The sequence below is a fragment of the Rhamphochromis sp. 'chilingali' genome (genome assembly GCF_963969265.1).
Source record: "Rhamphochromis sp. 'chilingali' genome assembly, chromosome: 11".
Classification (NCBI taxonomy): Eukaryota; Metazoa; Chordata; class Actinopteri; order Cichliformes; family Cichlidae; genus Rhamphochromis; species Rhamphochromis sp. 'chilingali'.
The window spans coordinates 28,943,084-28,964,755 of NC_137938.1; the positions used below are offsets into that span (position 1 = coordinate 28,943,084).

At 42.9% G+C, this 21,672-nt stretch overlaps 1 protein-coding gene across 1 annotated transcript; it reads left to right on the forward strand.

Annotated features, from left to right (window-relative positions):
• The first annotated feature begins 4,427 nt into the window (after window positions 1-4,427).
• On the forward strand, window positions 4,428-21,470 carry fam110d (family with sequence similarity 110 member D). The gene is made up of 2 exons (XM_080895388.1): window positions 4,428-4,602; window positions 18,634-21,470. The coding sequence occupies exon 2, from the start codon at window positions 19,356-19,358 to the stop codon at window positions 20,697-20,699; it is 1,344 nt and encodes a 447-aa protein (XP_080751514.1). The 5' UTR covers window positions 4,428-4,602; window positions 18,634-19,355; the 3' UTR covers window positions 20,700-21,470.
• Window positions 21,471-21,672: the final 202 nt, after the last annotated feature.

Genomic DNA, 21,672 nt, shown 5'->3' on the forward strand with positions numbered 1-21,672 from the left:
ATCAGAGCAACGGCACATTGGAGCTAAAGCAAAACAAGACTTCACGTACACCAAGCAGCTGTGGCACTCGATCAACAATTCTGACATGTTTAAGACTTTGTGAACATTGTCCTCTTTTTTTTTTTTTTACACCGCTGTCCGTCTTTTGTTAGCAAGATTGTGAGCACTAAAACAGAATAATGCTTGTGCATGGTATTCCTCCAACCAGATGTAAACTCCAAACAAAAGGCGTCGTAACTGGCAGAGGAGTGGTGGGGAGAGGGGTAAAGGTCAGCACAGAGAGTTAAATAAACACGAGGAGGACACGACGGTCTGAGCATGTTTAGGTTAACCAGCAGGTCTTAAGACAATACACTCATGGGTGGAAAACAGTGATTGCAAGATCTTATAGTGACTAAAATCTGTGTGTGGCAAAAGACGCTCAGCTGAAACTTCTTAAAAAGTTCTTTAGAGGTCAACAGAGCTGCAGAGTCTGGTGATATTTAAGTTCATTACTGTGCAAGACCCCAAAAGAAATGTACGTCTTAGGAATACACTGAAGATAGCTGTCTGTAAGTTAATCACAGCATGCATGTCTGGCCCATGCACATTTTTACATCTTAGACAATTTAAGCCAAATCATCTGCTCAGTCTCAGAGCTTTAACCCTGTGCCACTTATTGTTTAACTTAACCTGCAGAATGCAAAGTGCTGCTACATCAGCAGGCACCTCAGACAGATCACCTCTGTCCAAATAGCCACCACATGGCTCACGACGCCCTCGTCACCCACAGAGATGCCACCAAATGGGCCAGGACAGGAAACTGGCCACTGAGCAGCTTCCTCCCTTTGAAGTGTCATTAATCCTCAGTCCCACATTGTTTATGTGAGAGTGAGTTTGTGCTTTTATGTTTGCGAGGACCCATTTAACTGTTAAAGTGCATCCATTAATGCATCCATATGAAAATTAAAAGGTTGGGTTCAATCAGATGTTCCTTTATTAACCCGCAGGCCATAAAAAGCAGGCAACTTAAATGTAAATAAAGACAAACCTGGCAGTTGTGTTCTGCACATGTGCCACTTTTAACTATGAAGTGATGCTGTACACATACCCCACAAATCTCACAACTTCACTGTTAATACCTCCTTGATTTTTCATGGGAGTTAAGCCTTCTTATGCTAGATAATACACGCAAGCAGAAGCTCCAAAGAGGGTCCTGAGGAAACGAGTTCAGAGCTGGCTTAAGGAAAGAGGTACATTCAAATAAGAAGACATAAAAAAGCATTTCAGCTGGGCATGACTTTGTCCATCAATCCTTTAAAGTGTGCTAAAGCAGACACGCCAAGAGTCTTGAGCATTAAAGTTTGTGGGAAAGTGCTTTTATAACCTCTTTCAAGCAGATATATGGGGATTTGACCAAATGCAACCTCTGATATAAGTGCTCCCAAAAGATAGATGTAGTGTACGTTTTCCAGTGTAAACTGAAAAGTATTCAGTGTCATTGAGATAATTTTTTTTCATAAAGAGACCTTTAGAAAATTTTCAGTCTTTTGCAACAATTTTATTGATTTGAGAGGCTTTTTAATATAATTGTTGTTCTTCTGTGTGATATAAATTAGCATAAAGTATCACCTCTAAATTAAAAGAAATTTAAAATAAAGTTAGGCACAGATAGATATAACCACTGTGATGTTACTAACAGTTTAGTGAAGTCCTGTTGAGGCTCAGTGTTTTGGTCATCGGTGTCTCTGTTTTGATGATCGAAGGATGGCCTTGACTGAAATAAATATCCTACTTTACCATCTTTTTTTACTCTAGTGTGGACAATAATTTACAAAATGAACATCCTGTTGTATTCACAAAGATTATAACTGCTGAGTGAGCCCATAAACTAATCAGGCAAGTTTCTATGGAGCTCACAGAGGAAAGCCTGTTTTCTTATAAAGTGCTATAGAGCCAGACATATTTTTGCTACCACAGCCATTAAACCTTGTTGGCTATTACAAATGATGCAGATTTAACCCAATCATGCATTGGCTTCAGTTTTAAGACGTTTTATCTTTTACCTACAACCTATAGTATAATCTCAATGCTTTCCTATAATCGTTTACTGACCACGCAATGCTTTTAGAGGGTCCCTGACTGCAGCTTCCTCTGTAAAGAACCATTGTTCAAACTAGTGTTAGTGTAAAGCTTTCCACCCATCGTTACACATTTCACTTGTTTTAAAAGCCTGCAGTGACTCTGTCTACCTGAGTTACAACAGTTTTGTTTATTCCCTCATTTGAAATTTATCGAGCATATCGAGAGTCTAAGGAGTTAAACTTCGCCCACAGATCAGCTGATCTCAGTATCAACCAACTTCATGGCTCAGCTTACGCAGCCCTACGCAGCATATCAACAAATCTCACGTCTTCACACTGCCGAGGTTGTTTTAGCCTGCCCACAGCTGTTGCACTCTGCAAGCTGCTTTTCAGCCCACCCCCATGCTGTGTCAGAGTTAATCAGGCTCAGGTCTGCTGTGACTTGTGCAAAATGTAAATAACTACACATGAAACTATAAATCCTTTTATGACAACAGCCTTCGATATAGTAGTTGCATCTGAAGAGTATTTCTATTTCCTCTCATGCAGTAGCTCTTCTAGCTGGATGAGCTTCGCTGAAAATGGGTGGTGACACATCTGGTGCAGCAATCAGGATGCATTAACCTTTGAATAAGAATCAGGAGACTGTTGGCGGGTAGTTCTGGTTGTTGTAGTTAAAATAAAAATGTTAAATGTTAAAATTGTCCTAAATGATGCTTGAGTACATAATAATGCTGTTTTAAATGAACAATGGCTTTTAGAGAACAAGACTTTGGGGGCTCAAATAAAAAATAAATAAATAAAAAAGTATGAGTACGACTGAGGATGAGAGACTCTCTCACTTCCACATAGCTCCACCAAAAATAAAACTCACTTTTTCTCAGTTGAAACCTTACATCTCCTTTTTGAGCCTGGGCGCAACCCTGTTGTCTCAGTCACCCTCTCAGTACGTGATGTTTCACAGCTTTTGCAGGATTATCGCCTTGAGTTAACAGGGTCTTAAATAACTCACTGGCACCAGGAATCGTACTGGGAATTTGCCACCTGCTGCATCGGCCATCCACAGCCACACAGCAGTGGAGAGAGATGGGTGAATGTAGGCCTACTCCTGGGTGCGAGGATGGCGTCAAACAAGGCTGAGGGTCACGCGCCACCTCGCGCACCACGCTCAACAGGAAGTGTGGCTTCCTTGAGTCTTTGCCGTGAGGGCAGAGGTCAGAGAACAGGAATGGTAGATCGTGTTACGGCACCCAGATGTGGCAAACAAAAGCCACAGCTCCAATCTCAAGGTGCTCCAAATGTACTGTGCAAGCTTAGCTCTGCAGAAACTGGAACTTGTATTCTGGAAGTGTCTTTCCTTTATAATACAGATGTTTCTTGATCTCGTTTTAAAAGAGATAACCTTCTAAGGCTTTGTTGAGCCCTTTTGCTATTTTTATGGTTCACATTTGCATATTTTCCTATTTTAAAACATCAGTTCAACACTTACCCTGTGAGCTACATAGAAGCTTGACTGGATGAGTTTTGCTCTGTTGAATGTAACGTGTAAAGTGTTTGCCAAAGCCGGCACAGCACAAATGACTGGAGGAGAGGAGACTCTGCGTATGATTTATACACTCTGGGTGGAGCCTTTTGCACCTCTGTGTTTCAGAGCCTGTTTATGTTCTCAGTAAAATATTTCCAGTGGCTCTCTGCTACACCGTGCTTCCTCACCGGCCTGTCCGCTCCGTCAAGAGTGATGAGCTCGGGAATGAGAAACAGGTGTGCGTGAAATGTGGAGATCACTCCTTTATCTCTCGCTCTCTTTCCCTCTCGCTTGACCTTTCTGAGCGAGTCATGTTGAGCTGCAGAACAAGCAACAAAAACACAGGAGGAGGGAGGATGATAAGAGGGAACGAGCAACAGATCGATCAGCTTTTTAATTTGGTATCAACTGATCACAAACTGTCTACAGCTAAAACAACAAATAAATAAGTGGAACACAAGATGTAAAAAAAAAAAAAAAGCAATGTGAATGCACTGAAAAGTACATATCTCTGAAAATGTTTAAACTTAAGACAACAGGTCACATGTATTACATGGTAATTGCATGTATGTGTTAATTAGTCAGATCCATCTACAAGAAAACAATAATGATTAAAGACTAAATCCAATCAAATGCTGGATTACTGGTAACAGTGCGAGTAGCACAACCAATCATCCTGAATAAAACAACTACTCTTAAGAACTAGTAATAAAAGTGAAGTGATTTAACAGTTTGATGAGATCATCTTAGGACAGGGTGGGGGTTCAGCAGATAACACCTCTCCCTGAAAATCTTTCACATTGCCTCGTCATACCTGCCCACCCCCGCCGCTGTGGGGAGGTCGGGACTCCCTCTTTTACTGCCGCTGCCGTGCGTCTGCCCGTCAGTGCGCCAGCAGACCGCGCAGAGCGAACAGCGCAGCGCCACGCCGACCGTGTGTCCGTCACAGAGCTCCACACCTTCACTGGATTTCAAAGACAACAACAGCAACAGTGGATAAACTGAGCGAATGTGGTGAGTGCGGACAGAACTACGGCTTCCACCGCTCGGTTTTTAATAACATTTTTGTGCTGACGGTGATTTATGACATGTTGGAAGTTTACCGATCAGGCTGACTCGGACAGGAATCGACCAATCCGCTAAGTGATTATTTTGTACTCTCAGTGAGTTATTTTAGTAAGCGTGCAGTTACGGGTTAAACAGATGGCAAAGAATAAACAGGCTTTAAATAAGTCGGTATCTATTATTGGTTCATTATTATTCCTTAACTAAGAATCCAGAGACTCACCTCCCAGATAGCACTTCTGAGGTATTCTTGGATTAAAATAGGTTAAATATTAATAATCCTTAGTCAACAGGGTGTGTGCTTTCCTTTTTATATTTACTACAGGACTTCTTCAAGTCAAGAATTATGTCTGGAAACTTTATGATGTGTTGTTTGGCTTTTTCTGTAATGGATATCTGATTCTAGGTAGCTGTTTGATAAGACCATAAACATTTTTTTGTAAGTGGCAAGTGCATCCATTGATCATGTGCTCTGTAAGCCCTATATGTGGACGCCCTGGTTTAACTCAACCTTGAAGTCCAGCTGATAATAACTGCAAATACCACTGGCCTGGAGCAGCAGGTCTTTGCTTAGCTTTGATCTGCACTGAATATTTTCATCTGGATGAAATCAGGAAAATTGCCCAAATGAGGATCTGGTTTCCAAGCATCTAATCAGCAAAGACAAATTTTGTAACCCTTATAAGTCAAGGTTTTTTTTTTCTCTTGTAACCAGCCAATCATTTGAGACCACGACTAAAACTATAGGAGCTCATTTTAAAGACTAAGACGGTGCTACTTGAGAACTTTCAAAAGAATAGGAAAAAAAAGTTGGGGAGGAGCATTATGCAATCCACCCACTCTAAAGTGAAAAGACGGTCTCTTCCAAGGAGACAATCACGTGCCCTCAGGGTCACCTCCACCTTGACCCACCTCCACCCTTGCAGCTCCACCTCTCTTCATAAGGGCTCAAGCATCCTGAGTTGGTTTGATCAGCGTGGGGTCAGGAGCATAAACAACTTAACAGTCAGACTAAACAGACCACACATGTCTTGTAAACACATTCGGATTCATAGGTGAGCATGTGCCGGTTAGGCCTGCGATAAGTGGCTGGAGGTTTGATTCGTGCTTTTTGATGCAGCTCACGAAGTGGCTCAAATGTTGCTCTCGCTCGTACCTTCTCACAAACACGCTCAGAGCTTTTCGTGGCCATAATGCTGCTGCTGAGCACACTGTGAGTTTTCCTCAGCAGATGTGCTAGCCCTCCTCTCTAACTACTTTAAGGATGTTAGTGAAGATTTAAATATGAGACAAATTTTCCACACAGTCTTTGGTGAATCACTTTCCAGGCCTTCTATTCAATAGGTAGATTTAGCTCCGTCTCCTCCCTACCTTTCACTACCTTACACTTTTGTTTGAATCCCCGAATTCCGTGCTGAACCATGCTGAACCGTGCCCAACGGCTACGGTGATTCATAGGTCTTAAACGCTTACTGACGATATCAATCATTCAAACTGCATACACACGATTCAGTGCGCAGCGCAAACATCTCTCTGACTGAATACCTGCTTGCAAAATTACAGTGCAGAGGCGGTCGTAAACAGTCGCAGTTTTGTGCCTGGATTCATGTGGCAGTGTGCTAATTTTCCAGCAGTAATACAGCTGCATCTGTGTTTGATGCTGATCCCAACAGAGCAGACAAGAATACATCCTCCAGTTACAAAGCGGAAAGAGAGCCCAGGGGCGCTGAGCTGCTCACTGCAGTCTCCGTCTGAGGTGTTGACAGGAGCCCTGACATCATTAACATGACTAAATAAAATGTGATTTGGGTCTTTGCCTTCCCGCTTGGCTCATAGCACCAGCAGGGATATTTATGATGATGGTGTTATTGATGCAATGCTTAGAGGAGCATGCAGACTCATGTTCACTTTCTGACTTTTGAGAGTTTGGTTTGACGTAATGTGCATGTTCACAATATGAGCATTTAAACAGGAGCTGAGATCTAGCATCTCTCTGCAGCATGGGTGAAAAAGTTGAGCCTATATCACAGGACAGCTAGATTCCTCATCTTTAAGTCTTTTATTTTACAACTTTCTCCGTGTTTTGTTTTTAATGAACAGAGTTTTTTTGTCGAGGCTGCACAAGTGCATAATCTGATTGAGTTTTGACCACATTATAGCTGAATGCAGAGAACAAGCAGAAGCCGCAGGATTTTTCATGGTTTTAGTTCACAATGGGCCACTCATGTGTTTCTTATCAAAATTCAAGGCTCGGTTTTGCTTTCCTGCAGAGCAGGGCTTGAAAACGCAGCCTTTTAAGAGGCCATGTCAAACATTTGTTTTCTTTAAACCCTGTTTTGTTGCATGTAAAGACCCCCGAGTTACGGCGTGAAGCTTGAGTTTCTAATTAGAGGGGAAAATGTGCCCTGCTAATGACATCATCTTCCCCCTGGCACTGCGTTAAGTGACTGTGTGTGTGTGTGTGTGTGTTGTTTAACAGCAGCTGGTTTTAGACATTTGACGTTTACAACTGTGTGAGACTTCAAACACTCTCACACAAACCGTCGGGCTTATAATTTAGCTTTTATTGCTCCTTGTCGCCTTGTTTGGGCCGTTGTGGCAAAAGTCTCTGGGAACAGTTTTCAGGAGGAACTGCGTGTAAGAGAGGAAGAGCTTGTCGATAAACTCAGCTTCTAAGTTACATCCAGAGACAAAACAAACCTTTTCAAACAGGCATGAAGTTGGCTGAAAGGAGAAGTGAAACCTACCATCTATGTAGCGAGCTTCTTCTCTTTTGCAAACTAGTGTGGAATCATATTCGCAGAAGTATCAAATTGATGTATTTTTCAGGCTTTTTTGAGTCTTTGCACTTAATTTTTTGACATAATGATTATTATAATCAGTCTTGCCACTCTCAGAGACCTGAGAGCATTACATCACTTCCATCTCCACGGGCTTCCGAACTCAATTTATAATTCATTGTGAGCAACGAAATCATGAAACATGATCTGACAGATCTCCATCTCCTGACGGTCCCCTGTGTGTGCGTGGGTGACAGCTGTGAGAGCGGCCCTTCTCCCCGCTGCTCTCACATCCCTGTAATTGTTCACAGTCCGACTGGGTGCCTCTGTAGCTCTGCCACATCCCATCACACTCAGCCGTGCCACGCTGTGTCCGCTCGACCGTGAGGAAGACGACACGAGTCTGGACATTCCCACTGACAGAGGAGGAGGCCGCCAATACAACTGCACGGACTCTTCCAGATGTTTTCTGATTCTGACAGAAGCGAGGGAGGAGAGGAGGGAAGAGGGACAAATCGAAGGCTGTCTTTCCGTGGCACTCGGGGTGCTGTTAGTCGGGAAGCAGGTCGGTTGATCGGTAATGAGAGAAGACAGCTGGCAGGTTCAGCAAAGGTTAACAACTAAGTATAGATGGCAGAGAGGACAAACAGAAGAGCTTAGTGTAAGGTCTTTGTGTGGGAGGCTGTGGGTGATTCTTGCAGTTTTTAAGGAGGAGTTACCTCATTTTAGTGAGTTTGAAATAGATGAGTGTTGGACTCTGATCTGTGGCATCTCACACTGAATATTTCAAACTTATCTGTCCTTTTCGTGGTTTCTTGGGATTGGACGTGCATGTTTTTAGCACGTGACGTTTCTTTTAATGGCCTAGTTTCTCTCTGGGTTTCAGTAGACATCACAAAGCTATAAAAAGATCTCTTTTTTAAAAGTTTTTGTGGCAGTCAGGATTTAGCTTTTGCAGTATTTCTAGATTTAGGGGGTATTTTGCTTACGTTTCGAGCTGTGTCGGTCAGATTAAATCAAACTGCACCCACACATTCCTGATACAGCCGTCTTGCTGCATTCGCTTTTTGACTGCTTACCCCTAAATAATTAATGATCACTGTTAAACACTGAATATGGGGGATTTTAAACCAGGGATTTTCCTGGATTAAAGCTGAATTGGATGAGCAACCTTCAAGTATCCAATCACCAGAAGTGTTTGAGAAAGTTTACATTATAAGAAGCGGCATGCAGAGCGTTTTATTTCATCTGGAGTTGCAAACTTTTGCGCCCCGCCGTGTTGATTGCAAATCAATGCTGACACATTTAAAGTGGTGGAGAATGTGTGGGGATGCAGGAGGAGGAAGTAGATGGGCTCGGGGACACCATAGTTACAGATGACCCAGTGTTTGGGGACAAGGCACAGCTGGAGATGCTTTAAGCCTTAACCGACCCCAAACAGTCCTGTCACAAGTACTCACAAGTTAGTGCTAACCTTTTACCGCTAACATCAGCAACATGTGCTTAGAATAATTCTGCAAGGGTTTCGTGAGTGTCCTTTTAGCAACCCTGTGTGTGAAAAGAGGGTGGGGTTACACAGATGCTACTCTGGCTGTCTTTCCTTTTACTTTAACTTGGAGTTCTGGATTGAGTTGCTGTTCGCTCATATGTGGCCCCTGTGCTCTCACACGGCTTTAATCAATTCTTGTGCGCTCTTACTCATCTAGCTGTCAGTAAACTCTTTTAGTCAGTCATTGTGGAGAGTATATTTCTGCACTGTTTCAGTCAGCAAAAAGGCAGGTAAACCACTGTTTGATGTAACACCGCTTTTGACTTTTTAGTTGCTGCTAAAGCCTCTTTTGTCGCTTTGGTGAAGCCGACGTATGCCTGGCAGAGGGAAAAATGTGCCGACTTTGTGAAATAAAACATCTGGCAGTTGGCCAGACAAAGCTGTCTCTCAGAGCATTCACACCAGCTGAGAGCTTAATGAGGGTTCACAGTGTGAGAACACTGCTTCATAATTTAAGACTCTGGGAGATTGAGGGACATGTCCAGATTTATGCCTCTCTACTGTACTGTATAAACAGCCTCCGGGCAGGCTTTTATTCGAGGGGGGAGGGCTTTGTTACCCTGAGTTGCACAGTGCATTCCCAGTCCGGGGATGTGCCGCACACACACTCGCACACACACATTAGGTCACAGTGGTTTGTATTGCTGGTCACATAATCCAGACTGGCATGTGGAGGGAGCAGCAGTGGTGGTTATAGTTTACTAAACAATGCCGTCCAGCGCTGGGATATGTGCGTACTAACTCTATAAACGTAGCTCTTGCACACACTACGCTACACGGTTTCTTTCCCCCTTGAATGTACACGTGTCCCCCACAAAAACAGGTTATGTTTGGATCATAGACAGTATAAAAGATGGATGTAACCATGCTGATGCAACCCAACCCTCGAGGTGAGAGTCTTCACTGTCAATATTTTGGTGTTTTGAAAGTGGACGTGGCAAGCATCCAAGTCAAAGCACGTTTATTGGCTGACAACAGGTTGTTTAAGAGTCCCTTCGGACTCTTAGAACAGCCACAGTTTATAACATGAACATCATCGTGGTTTATTGAGTTGAAGAGAGAAGAGACGAGAGTGGAAGGCAAAGCGAAGCTTTTACCGGTGGATCTTTGGCCACAAACTGTGGGTCGTGACCCAAAAAATGAGATGGTGGATACAAGAGGGGCAAATTTGCTCTCTCCGAAGGCTGTCCCTTAGGCCTTTATTATACATTCTGCATGCACTAGGATTCACTTCGGTCAGCTTGGGTTGGACTGACGTAACTTTTGTCACCAGACAGTGAATGTGAAGGCTGTGCGATGTCCGCCGACGGGCCTTCCTGTCTTTTGTGATGTTTGTGGATTCTTATATGGAGAATTTATAGACTTCAAGAGGATTTCAAAGAAGTATAAGAGAAATGACGACTAGGTCATGGTTTCCCCAGCTGACTGTGTCTGCAACAGAGTATAATCAAGGCTTCAGAGGTAGGGTAAGGAGCTTGGTCATTCTGGATGGGCTCCGAGTAGAGCCACCTAATAATAATGAAAGAAGCAAGTTGAGGTGGTTCTGGCATCTCCTAGGTGAGATCCTTTTAGGCATGTGCAAATGTTAAGAAGCTTCAGGGCAGACCAGGACACTGTGGAGAGATTGGCTTGGGAGTGCCTTGGGATCAAACCACAAAAGCTGGAGGACAGGGCTGGAGAAAGGGAGGTCTGGGAATCTCTGCTTAGACTGATGTTGACTGATGGTAACTAGTGATTAAGCCCATAAAGTAATCAGGAAAGTGTTTATTGAGGCTACAGAACAAGGGATCCAAGGTCTGTTTTCCCAGAGACTCCAATACAACCAGAAATATTTTTGCAAAAAAGTGTCAATGTCAGTATTTGGGAGTATTGTCACTCCTGATTTCCAACATAGTGTATTCTAGTAGTAAAGCTGGAAAAGTGAGAAGAAAAAGGGTGTGTTTTGGTTCTTGGGAAGTTCATGTATCACTAGCAGTACAGGGTAATACTTATTTGTAGTTAAAAACACAGCTGCTTCTCCTTCATGGATAGAGTCTGGTCAGTGCTCTGCATATGGTTTATTTAGCAACTCACAAATACAAAACAGATTAAAAGTTTTACGGTTTTATTACTGTTTATGTTCACTGCAGCCGTCTCGGGTTATTAACTCGGAGTTGGTGGGACTGGTCCGACCTTTTGAGTAGTTGAGGGGGCTTTTCAGATTTAAATTCTGACTGGGAACTCGGAAATTCCGACTTCGACCTAATCTGGAACTCGGTATTAGCGCGAGGTTTGGGGTTTTGTCCACGTGCCTACCAACTTCTCTGTGGAGAATTTACATCACAGTGCACCAACTTCGCATGCTCCCCAGGCGGTCAACTTCAAGTGGAAGTTAAACAGGAATAGCTAATCGGCCGTCGGGCCTCCAGCTGTCAGTGTCCGCAACAGAGTATAATCAAGGCTTAACTCAGTACCTGCACAATTTCCACAATTATTTTGCCTGTCGCTGGATTTCACGGACATTTCATGGTCTCCGCATTGCTGCTGCTTCCTTCCTGTGCCCTATATTCACATTTGAGATGTCAGAACAAAGGGCTTTATCAGTCTGACTGCCGGGTGACCTGCCTTTGTAGGACATGTTTTTCATGTGCGTAAATAGATCAATGCTCTGAAAACAGGGACAGTTAAAAATCAATTCCTTGTTAATAACAAAGGCAAAATGGACTATATAACTGTGCTGTTAGCAACTGCTCTCCAAATAACTGGTAATTTCCCCATAAATAAAACAGAAGAAGTGCCCATTTACACAATGATTACTTTACTGTACCACTATCATTTTAATCCAGTGTCTATGTGGATCCCTGCCTGCATTGTCTGGGTATTTCTCTTTGATCATATATTTTCTGTACATTTCTCACAGTGAGGTATCATAAGGCAGCTTAACATTCCTGCATTACTGGCAGGCTCAGGTGTCTCTCTATAGCGTGGATTATTAGATTTCCACGCACTTGGCACCTGGTGGACGGATCACAGGCCTCTAACTTTAGATCTTTACACTTATAAACTTTCTAAGTTTTAAAATTGGCATTCGGATGATAAAATAGCGTCCTCGTTCTATCTCGATGGAGAGCAGATTTTAAGATGCCTTTTATTTTCAGAGACTTTGACAGGAAAAGCTTACGTGCGTTTCTTTTTGCTTTGTTGTAATGTTATAGCTGGAAAAGCAAATAGTGATTCATAAAACTTTATGGTTCAGAGCTATTCGGTAATCACAAGTAACAGAAGCCTTCCTGAGCCCTGTGCTCAAAAGAAAAGGAACTTGCCCTGCCTGTTGATAAAAAAAAATAAATAAATATGCACACTTTATCCTGGAGCTGGCCTTATCGGCGTAAGCACTGCTTGGGTGTTACAGCCGTGATAAAGGCTTGGCTTCCAGTATAATGACTGTAATAGGAGGGGGAGATTGCACAATGTTAATTAAATTACTGTAATGTCAGGGTGATAGCTCTCTTACTGATTACCTCAACATACAATTACAGTCTCTTCTATTAATTAAGCTACTTATGATCATATTTTGACTGATTAGCCAGTGTAGTATAAACAAATAATGCTTGTTACACTTTGCCCGACTCTTATATGCAATATAATACCTTTGCTTTCCACTGCTAAAATGTTTTTTCCAATGCTATAAAGTAGAACTGTGTCAACATTTACAAATAGGCTAATTCATTTTATTGATTATGCTGCAGAGCGCAGAGTTAATCGACTGATAATTAGCACTTATGTTCAAAAGGCTTTGGTTTATTGTGAGTCGTTTGCTGCCTTGGGTAGACCTCTGTGCTTTGATTGTGTGCTTAATTTTCTACTACAAGATTATGTAAAATCAGCAAATAAAGACTTGACTTTAAGTGTAATGAAGTCATTAGTTAATTATTAGCTGTGCTGTTGGCCAGCTGTGATGATGTAAAATAGTAAGTTGAGATAATTTAGGTATGTACGTATATGTGCAATCTTCCTTTATTAGCTGAATTTTAGCTCATAACTATGCTAATGCTCCTAATACCTGATTATCAGATAAGGTCAAATCTTTTTACAGTCTTCCCTGTTTCGTTTTGGGGTTGTTGTTTTTTTCATTCTTGGCTTTTTTTGTATCCAGTTCTCATGTACTTGTACCCACACCCACCATTAGCCTGAGTACATGTTTTTGGCGTGGCTCTCCAATGTTCAGTTGCCCCCACGATGATTAGCATTGAATGACAAAAGAGCCAGAGCAGTGTGTTTAGAGCGCATCTTGTCCAGTTTACAGTTTGCAAAGAGGTCTATTCAGGTTGGGGGTTTCTTAAGCCATCCCAGGTGGCCTGCTGCTGCTCCTCATGAATGCGGAGAAATCCCTTGCGTAGCCTCGAACCGTAGATCAGGTGGCTAATAGCACTGAAGGCCTCACAGGCATGATAAGATTTACAGTTGGCTTTGTTTTTGAGGGGGGCAGTAGCCTATCTATCATGTGTCTTAATCTCTTACATTTTATTGTCATCATGTTGTTCTTTTCCCTGCCTGACTAATGAGGCAGACCAAGTCTGACTTACCTATAGGAGACCATTGTTGGAGCCCGTTAATGATGCGAAGACAGCCCAGTTTGTCTCTTTTGTTTGGAGGGGAGAAGACAACGCCTCCTTTGCTTTGTCCTGGCCCACGACAGACTTCTTGAGTCCTGTGTTTGCAGTGTTGGTTAATGACCGAAGCCTGCGGTCATGAATCGTGGCTCATTAGTGGCAGACACTTTTATCCACACTGTAGAGACACTTATGTGTGCAGATGCTCCGTCATGACATAAAGTCTTCTTTGAATGAGCGTTGGTTAACGTTTGAACACTGAGACATTTCAGTCCATTAGGGAGGATTGTTAGTCACTGTCATCCTTAATAGTTGTGCCAGATGTTCATATAAAGAAAGGGAGAAATGCAAGACAGTGAAAGAGAGGGAAGATGCTGGAGATGGCCAGTTGGCTCTTTGTCAGCAGCAGATGCCCCTCATCTGTCCAAAGATTAATTTGACAGGTGCAGAATAACCTCCTGAGAGCTTCAAAGGTGGTCTTTTTGAATTTATTAACATCTTATCATGTGTTTACTTCACTAAATACATAATTCACAGAGAAACTTCCTTTAACCTTCTGATCCAGGACCAGCTGGGTTTTCTCTGGATTTCCAAGCATGCCTCGATGAAGCTATCCTTCTAGAGGCTCGCTTGAAGCAAACAAACACTTCCTGGGTCTTTTTGTGTGTTTAGCTTCTGGGGCAGCACTTTCAGAAGAAGAACCACCTGACAATATAACTGATAACGAGGCCTAAATGTGACCCGCTTTGTTCTCTCACTGGGTCAAATGCATGTGGCACAAACAGTGCTGCTGATTAAAAAGAAAAACGAACTCCACTGTGCCTTCCCATGACAGGTCTCTGTCCAAGCATTTTGATGTAGCATGACACAAAACATCTGGTTCCTCTTTAGCTGCATGGGGGCGCCTGGGTAAGCCTCCCCTGCAGGATGGTCCATCCGCTTCACAGAGGGGAAATGCGGGAGAGATGAAAGGCCGAGAGAGGAGAGGCAGATAGACAGACAGAGGAGTTTTATTAAAGAACACATCAATGGAAATTGCACAGACATGAAGAGCTGGTGATGTGAGAATTCACTGATGTCTGGTTTTTGGAGCTCTGCTTTCTGCTGCATGTCCCAGGTATTACTTTTGCATCACACGTTTGATGTTTCTGCAGACTCTTCTAGTTTGTTACAACCTTGTAGTTGGATAAAACAGCTGTAGGCTGTTGTAATTATTTGTAATTCATCATTTTTTCACAGTGCCTGAAACATTTGTCCCTACATGTCGGAATCTGGTGGGCAGTGTTTGTAATTTTTGACATTTGGATGCGTTTGCAGCCTGACAGAAATTCCCCAAGAGTTTGAACTTCCTTTTCTGGGTTTCATTCTAGCAAAACTAGTTCAGTCAGTTTTTATATGTACAATCTAAACCATCAAACTCCTGTTGTGTCTCAGCTCACTTTTACGATTGTTGGCTTTTCACCCCGTCTTTAAGTTTCTTCTTATTCTTTTTTTGTTTTTCATGTTGTGATGTTTAAGATTCATTGCAAAGCCTGTATGTTTGGAGCCCGCTTTGCTATACATACACATAGTCAGTTCTGATAAATAGAACAAATATATGTTGGCTTAAGATGGGAAAAAGCTTTTGAAGATCACACTGTAAGTAACAGTAAATGGAGCAGGAGATGGAAAGAGATAGAAAGAGAGAAGGAAAATATATGTTTACAAGAAGAGAGTGATGGAGTAGGGAGTGAAATGAAAGGGCAGAGAAGCCCTGTAGCATGTGCAGAGGAGCTGAAGAGTGGGAAGTAACGCAGGAGAGTGCAGGCAAATGAGCTTGGGTAGCAATAGGAAGGAGAAGGTGGGGTGATGTTCACTGTAGAGACGAGAACAGAAGGGACGGGTTTAGAGGTTAATGACAACCTGCAATGAGAGACAAAAGAAGTCGTGAAACACGAGAGAAAATCCCAAGGCTATCTCATGCTTTGCACAAGCTTCAAGATCACAGGAGAAGGTGCTGGGTACTAATTTGGCTCATTATAGTCAAAAGAACTAATGGCAGCTGTTGTTCTCCAGCAAATCCCAGTTGAGTCACTGGTGTCCCCTGTGGTTTTGTGCACATGTGTGTTCCTTCTTTCTGGTTTTCCCGATTTCGGTTTTAGTGTTTTATTATATTATGTTCAGATAAATGCCTTAAAAAATGACCTCTGATGCTACTATTCATATAATTACAGTCATAATGGTTTAATGTGGATATCAAGCACAGTCACATCAGTAAGTGATCCCTGTGAGACAAAAGCTCAGGCTTTGACCTCACGCATTTTTTTCACTCTTGGGTCTGTGTGATGTCATTGTGAGTGGTTAGTATGGTCGTCATCATTAGCCGTGAACAGAAGCCTGCTAAACCTTCTGGTTGTGAGGGGCAGCCAATGAGTAGAAAGTTGGCTTGAAGAGAAGGAGATGAGTTTAGAGGGACTGCACTAAGACCCAGTATGAAACAAATAAGGATTATCTTGAACTGTGAAATCTTGCAAAGCTACCCTAAGTCCAAGATTGAAGAAATGGAGCTAAAGATGGCCATAAATCCCAACACTTACACCAATGACAGTCTTCTTAGTGCAGTTGTTCATTCATATATTATGTTCCAAACCACTGTGATTCACTTAGTCATGTGATGTCCCAGATAGCACTTTGAGCAAGACGTAACCTATGAAAGTGGCTTGTTTTCTTCATGCTCCTAATGTCACATTCATTGAACGCACACTGGCATCACAAGAGAACACAAAAAGCATTGGAAGTAGAACAAATACAGATACTGCATATTACTGTGGTTTTCAAGGATTAGCTGACATTTACCAGTTCTTGTATTCATATATTGTCCTTGTGTTCTTCATATTTCTTTCTATATTTAACTCCACCCCGTCACTAGAAAGTCACTGTTAGCATTAACAACTTAGTTTAGGCTCCTATGGCGATAATCTTCTTTAACGCTGTGGTAGCATTACTCTCTCAATTTTTTTATTTTGAACTCAGATGGGGATCAGAAGAAAGAAGAAGAAAGATGCCTAATAAATACCCCATAACTCTAACCACAGACCATAACCTGCATCCTCATTTCCTCCACATTTTCCACCAATTTTTCTTGGGTTTTTTTTAGCTTCCACACCTGTTGTGATTTTTCTCAAAACCTACCAAAACAATGGCTGACTTTCCCGAGCTCCCACATACCCGACATCTGGAAAAACTAGCCGGTATGCCATTTCCCCCATCGTCAGGTAATTTATAGCGCCATTTGACAGGGTTCCTCAGGCGTATGGAGACTGAATAAGGGTAGAAGGTTTGGTGAAATTCTAGCTCACCTTCTTAAATATCAACAATTTGATATTAGCAGTTAGAGGCACAAGAGTAAAAAGAAAGAAACATATAAAAAAATTGATTGAAACACAGGAATTGGAAAGTGATGTAATCAGCTATAATGATGTTTATTTAATGTAAGCTAAGTTGCTTATTTTGTAAAACAAAAATATGAAAATATTTTTTTAACTTATGAATGTTATAATTTACATTAAGAGGTTAAATAAAATAGACGCACATAGAGTAAAAAATTGTTTAAAGTGATATGATTTCAGAAGATTTCAGTTTCAAGAAAATAAGTAATAATAACATGCGAGTGTGCATGTATGACTTTTTCAAGAAACTGCTCCAGTTTTATAAATAGTTGGATAAATTATGTGTGTTATTGTTTTCTTTGTTTCGTGTCACTCTGTTATCTGATTAGTATTAGTCAAAAATATAAGAAAGGAGTATATGTTGTGGTGTTTTTGCTATTGCCGGTGTCATGTGGTTCATCCTGACTGGAGACACGGATCCTCTTTCCTGGTCATTCATTGTTTTAGCTTTTGTGAAGGAAAAGCCAAAATAGCATTTGATGACACTTGAGGGACCTGAGAGAACAGTAAGCGCAACGGTATAACACCCTCCTGCTGTCCAACACACCACAAGGGGCATTTGTCTCCCCAGATGGACTTTTAATACATTTTGAGGGAAGGTGAATTGAAAACACGCTCCACCTGTGGCCCCAGAGTATAAATACCAGCTTCAGGTTTTAAAGATGGCTTCTTTGGCTTTCCAGCTTGCACTTGGCAGACACTCGCTGCTTTTCAGACAGAAAGGCTTTCACAGCACCCAAACTCTGCATGCACCCCTCTTTCATTTACAGGGCAGCCCCTCGCTGCCTTGTGCTGGCACACACACACAAAGAAATGCTTACAGGAAACAAATACCCATGACCGCATGCACTAACACGCACATATATACACATACATAGACATATGATAACTGTGCCGGGATGGTGTAAAGCTATAAATACTCCTCAGGCTGAGGCTGTTATAGGCACGTGCACCCTCCTCCCCGCTTGCTCCACCAAATCCTCATATAGCAGGAAAATGTAATATAAAGCAGAGCATAGTAATTTTTAAAAAAAAGCAACATCTGTCACGGTGCCATGCCTCATTAGTTTTACTGTCTTTACTGAACTTTTGTAGTGGTTTTTCATTTAAATAACAAGCAGCATTACTGTGGCTATAAAAGATCCCTTCAAAGGTGTTCACCAGCTTTATTTTGCATTAATTTAAAGAAGTAAGCTACAGCAAGCTGTCAGAAACTTTTTTTTTTTTGCCTCTCCAGTTACACATCATGTTATTTGAGTCTAATAGCTGTGACAAAAAGAGGAATTAGTATCGCGACTAGTTTTTTTGTCCTGTGTTTTCGGTGATCAATAATAAAGGATGTTGAGTTTGCAGTCATAAACACAGCTGAAACAATTGTTCTAATAGGACATCATAATGAGTCTCTCTGCCTTCCTGTTCAGAAAACAGGTGGAGACGGACATGTCATCATCCTGTCTGGACAGCAAACAGTGCTGTATCCATGTTTCCATTCATTCATCAATGACGGGATATTGTCGCTCCCCCCCTCCAGCTTTAAATAATCACAATCTATGATCGGCTTAAGGCACCACTGCCTTTGAAAGTAGCACTGAGAACTAAAACCACTCTCTCTCTCTCTCTGCCTCTTCCAGGGGTCCACACAGGTGAAGAATGCGAACTGCTTCTCTGCCATCTGTCCATCAACAAATCAAGTGCATCGGTGCCGGCCACCCTCAAGTCAGCTCAACCACGACGGGCGTCAAACAAAAGTCTTGACCTGGCGTCCCTTAAACGCCCTGTGCAAAGCAAATATTTGAGGCTGGTATATCTAATTTCTCCCGGCAGTCGCCACTGAAAAGATCAACAGTGAAGGGTGTTGTTGGTAGAGAAAAAGAGAGAAGAAAAAGTGGGGGAGGAAGAAGTAACCCTTTCAAACTACACCCTGCCTGCTATTTCTGCTGCACTGTGGGCAGGGAGCATCTCATTTGGGAGAGCTTCAGGCTGACAAAAAAGGACTTCCCTGTTCCCTGCCTATCCAGATGCCTTTATAAATACTGGATAGAGATATCAATTTGCCTGGGTTCTTACACTGCCCAACAAAGAGTCAGTTGGCTATCTATAGAAAAAGTTACAACAATCTTGGATTTTGTGGTTTCCTGAATTGCTACTTGGTCTATTATTGTTCAAAAAACATTTAAGAGCTGTGAGTACAGGAATGGGAGCTGCCAGTCCTCTATAGTTAGAAACTTTTCTAAACGCTCCCACTAGGCTTGAAATTTCACAGAGCTTACAACAGCTCACTGTGGGACGTCGGGAGCTGTGAGTCAGTTTGGAGGCTGCGGTTTTGATGTCTTTTCCAGCTCGGTGAATTAACATGAAGCCCCTAACGCCAATTGGATCTCCTTCACCTCTGAGGCTTCTCAACAAGGGTCCAGACTACTTGCGTAGGCAGATTGATGGCGGCGGTCACGGCCGCTCAGTCAGCGCCGTGGAGAGACTCGAGGCAGACAAAGCCAAGTATGTTAAAAGCCAGCAGGTGATCAACACCAAGCAAGAGCCTGTACTTGTACCCTGTGCCACCCCACCGCCGCCACCCCGGCGAGCAATCACCATCCCTGCAAGCCTGACGCCTCATCTTCCCCCACAGCGTCCGTCCAACACTCCATTCCCTCCGGTCTGTGGCTCCTTCGCTGCAAGAGACGAAAATGAAAACGATGACTCGAGAAAGGAGAACAGACGGACTTCTGTCGATGTTGAGGCACATAACAGGAGCAATGTGAACAATGCGCCCCCCAGCCCGCGCACACCTGGACTTAACACCTTGGTAGCGCCACACAGCGCTCCCATTCTCCGAAGGAGTACAGGCAAACGCATGCTGAGGCCAGACTCCCTCGTCATCTACCGGCAGAAAAAAGAGTGCAAGAGCCCGAGCAGTACAGCGGTGGGAGAAAACAATAACATGGAGATAAAGGGCTACAGTTTCGTCCGCCGCCTCTTCCAGGGATCCATGAGGGAGAAGAGTAGTGGAGGTGAGAGCAGAATCCAGAAAATGGTCATCGGTGAAGAGAAAGCGTCATCCCGGGATGGCGACTCTCGCATGTCTTGGACCAACGATAAAGATGCGCCAGACGGGGGACCGGGGAGCAGGAGGTCCAGCAAAACTGACCACGAGCGCAGCCCAGAGTCTGCCCCCAGCTCCGGGTTAAGCTGCACGCTTGAAGAGATTAAGAATGGCTTTACAAATGGCACCGGCGATGGAGTTACCAATGGAAACCACTCAAACAAGCATGACGATGAGAATGACCCGTGGAAACGAGCGTCACCACCGGCACCCAGAAGACAGTTTGGAGAGTTGCGGCGCTCCAAGTCAGACTTACATCTGCGCTGCTCAGTAGCGTTATCGGAGCAGGAGCATTTCTTTGACTTCTGCGGGCTGGACATAGATATGGTAGAGCGTCTGGGTCGCCAGAATTTCCTCTCAGGGGCCAGCTCTATAGACACTCTCTCGTTGGCGCTCCGCAGCGTGGGCGGGGACGTCTGTGGAGGCTCGGAGCCCAGTGAGTTCTCCCGCCACTCAGGAGATGGACTGTTTGAGGAGGAGCTGGCTGAGCAGCTTCCCACTGGCGTGTCAATAATTGAGAGAAATGCTCGTGTCATCAAATGGCTTTACGGGTGTAAAAACGCCGCCCGTGAAGGACCCAAAGAATCAACGGTTTGATAGCTGGACAAGGATCCCTGTGCCATTGAGAGCTGTGTAGGTGTTGTGTAGTTCACATAAATTTAAAGTACATTATCCTCTGTGGGCTGCAACAGAGTGCAACATTGTTTGGTTTTTTAACTTTTGAGGCTCAAACAGTTTCGTCAATCGAATCTGGCTTCAAAATATGATTTGAATTTTTACATTTCAAACGAGAGTCAAAGACGCTGGATTTGTTTCAGTGGTCAACATTCACAGGATTAGCATTTCATGACACGCATCTACCTTTGCTCCCTTCACTCCAAAGTCACAGCTTCTTTAAATTAGAGAATAACTGCTAATACTTATATCCTGTCAATCTGATTTGTTGTATTTATAGAGCCTAAGGAAGTGTTTTGTGACCTTTATGGCAAATGGAGCTATTTTCCGTCGCATTTTTTCCCCCATTATCATAAATGTGTATGAGTGTGTGTGTGGAGTGGGCGCTGGATTACTGTCCTCTCCATTTGTAGCTTCTTTTCATTTATTTGCATAACCAGATAAGAACTGATTTGAAATGAGCCCCCTGTGAATCCTCACAAGGCACATAAGTGTGTGTTTGTTTGACACAGTCAACCCAGCTTAGCCTCCTTGACATCACCGCTCTTCCTAATGACTAATTTAAAATGGAAAACCACTAAGCTATGTTTTTTCCAACAGGAAAAATGCTGTGTGAGTGTGAAGTGAACCATGAGTACCTCATTCGAATCTGTCCCAGTTTAGTTTGTGTGTCGCTTTTCTTTTTTTTTTACTCCTTAAACGCAGGCGTTGGAACAAACATGTGAGGCACCCCCATGGGGTTGTTAATGCACTGAACTGGACAGAGTGAGGAAATGACACATAGAAATATAGTTTTGACTCCTTACAGATATTTCATCTCATATAATGTTAATCACTGAGCTGGATTCAAAGAAGCTTCTTTGTCCTGAAAAAAAAGGAGCCATGCTTAGCTAGT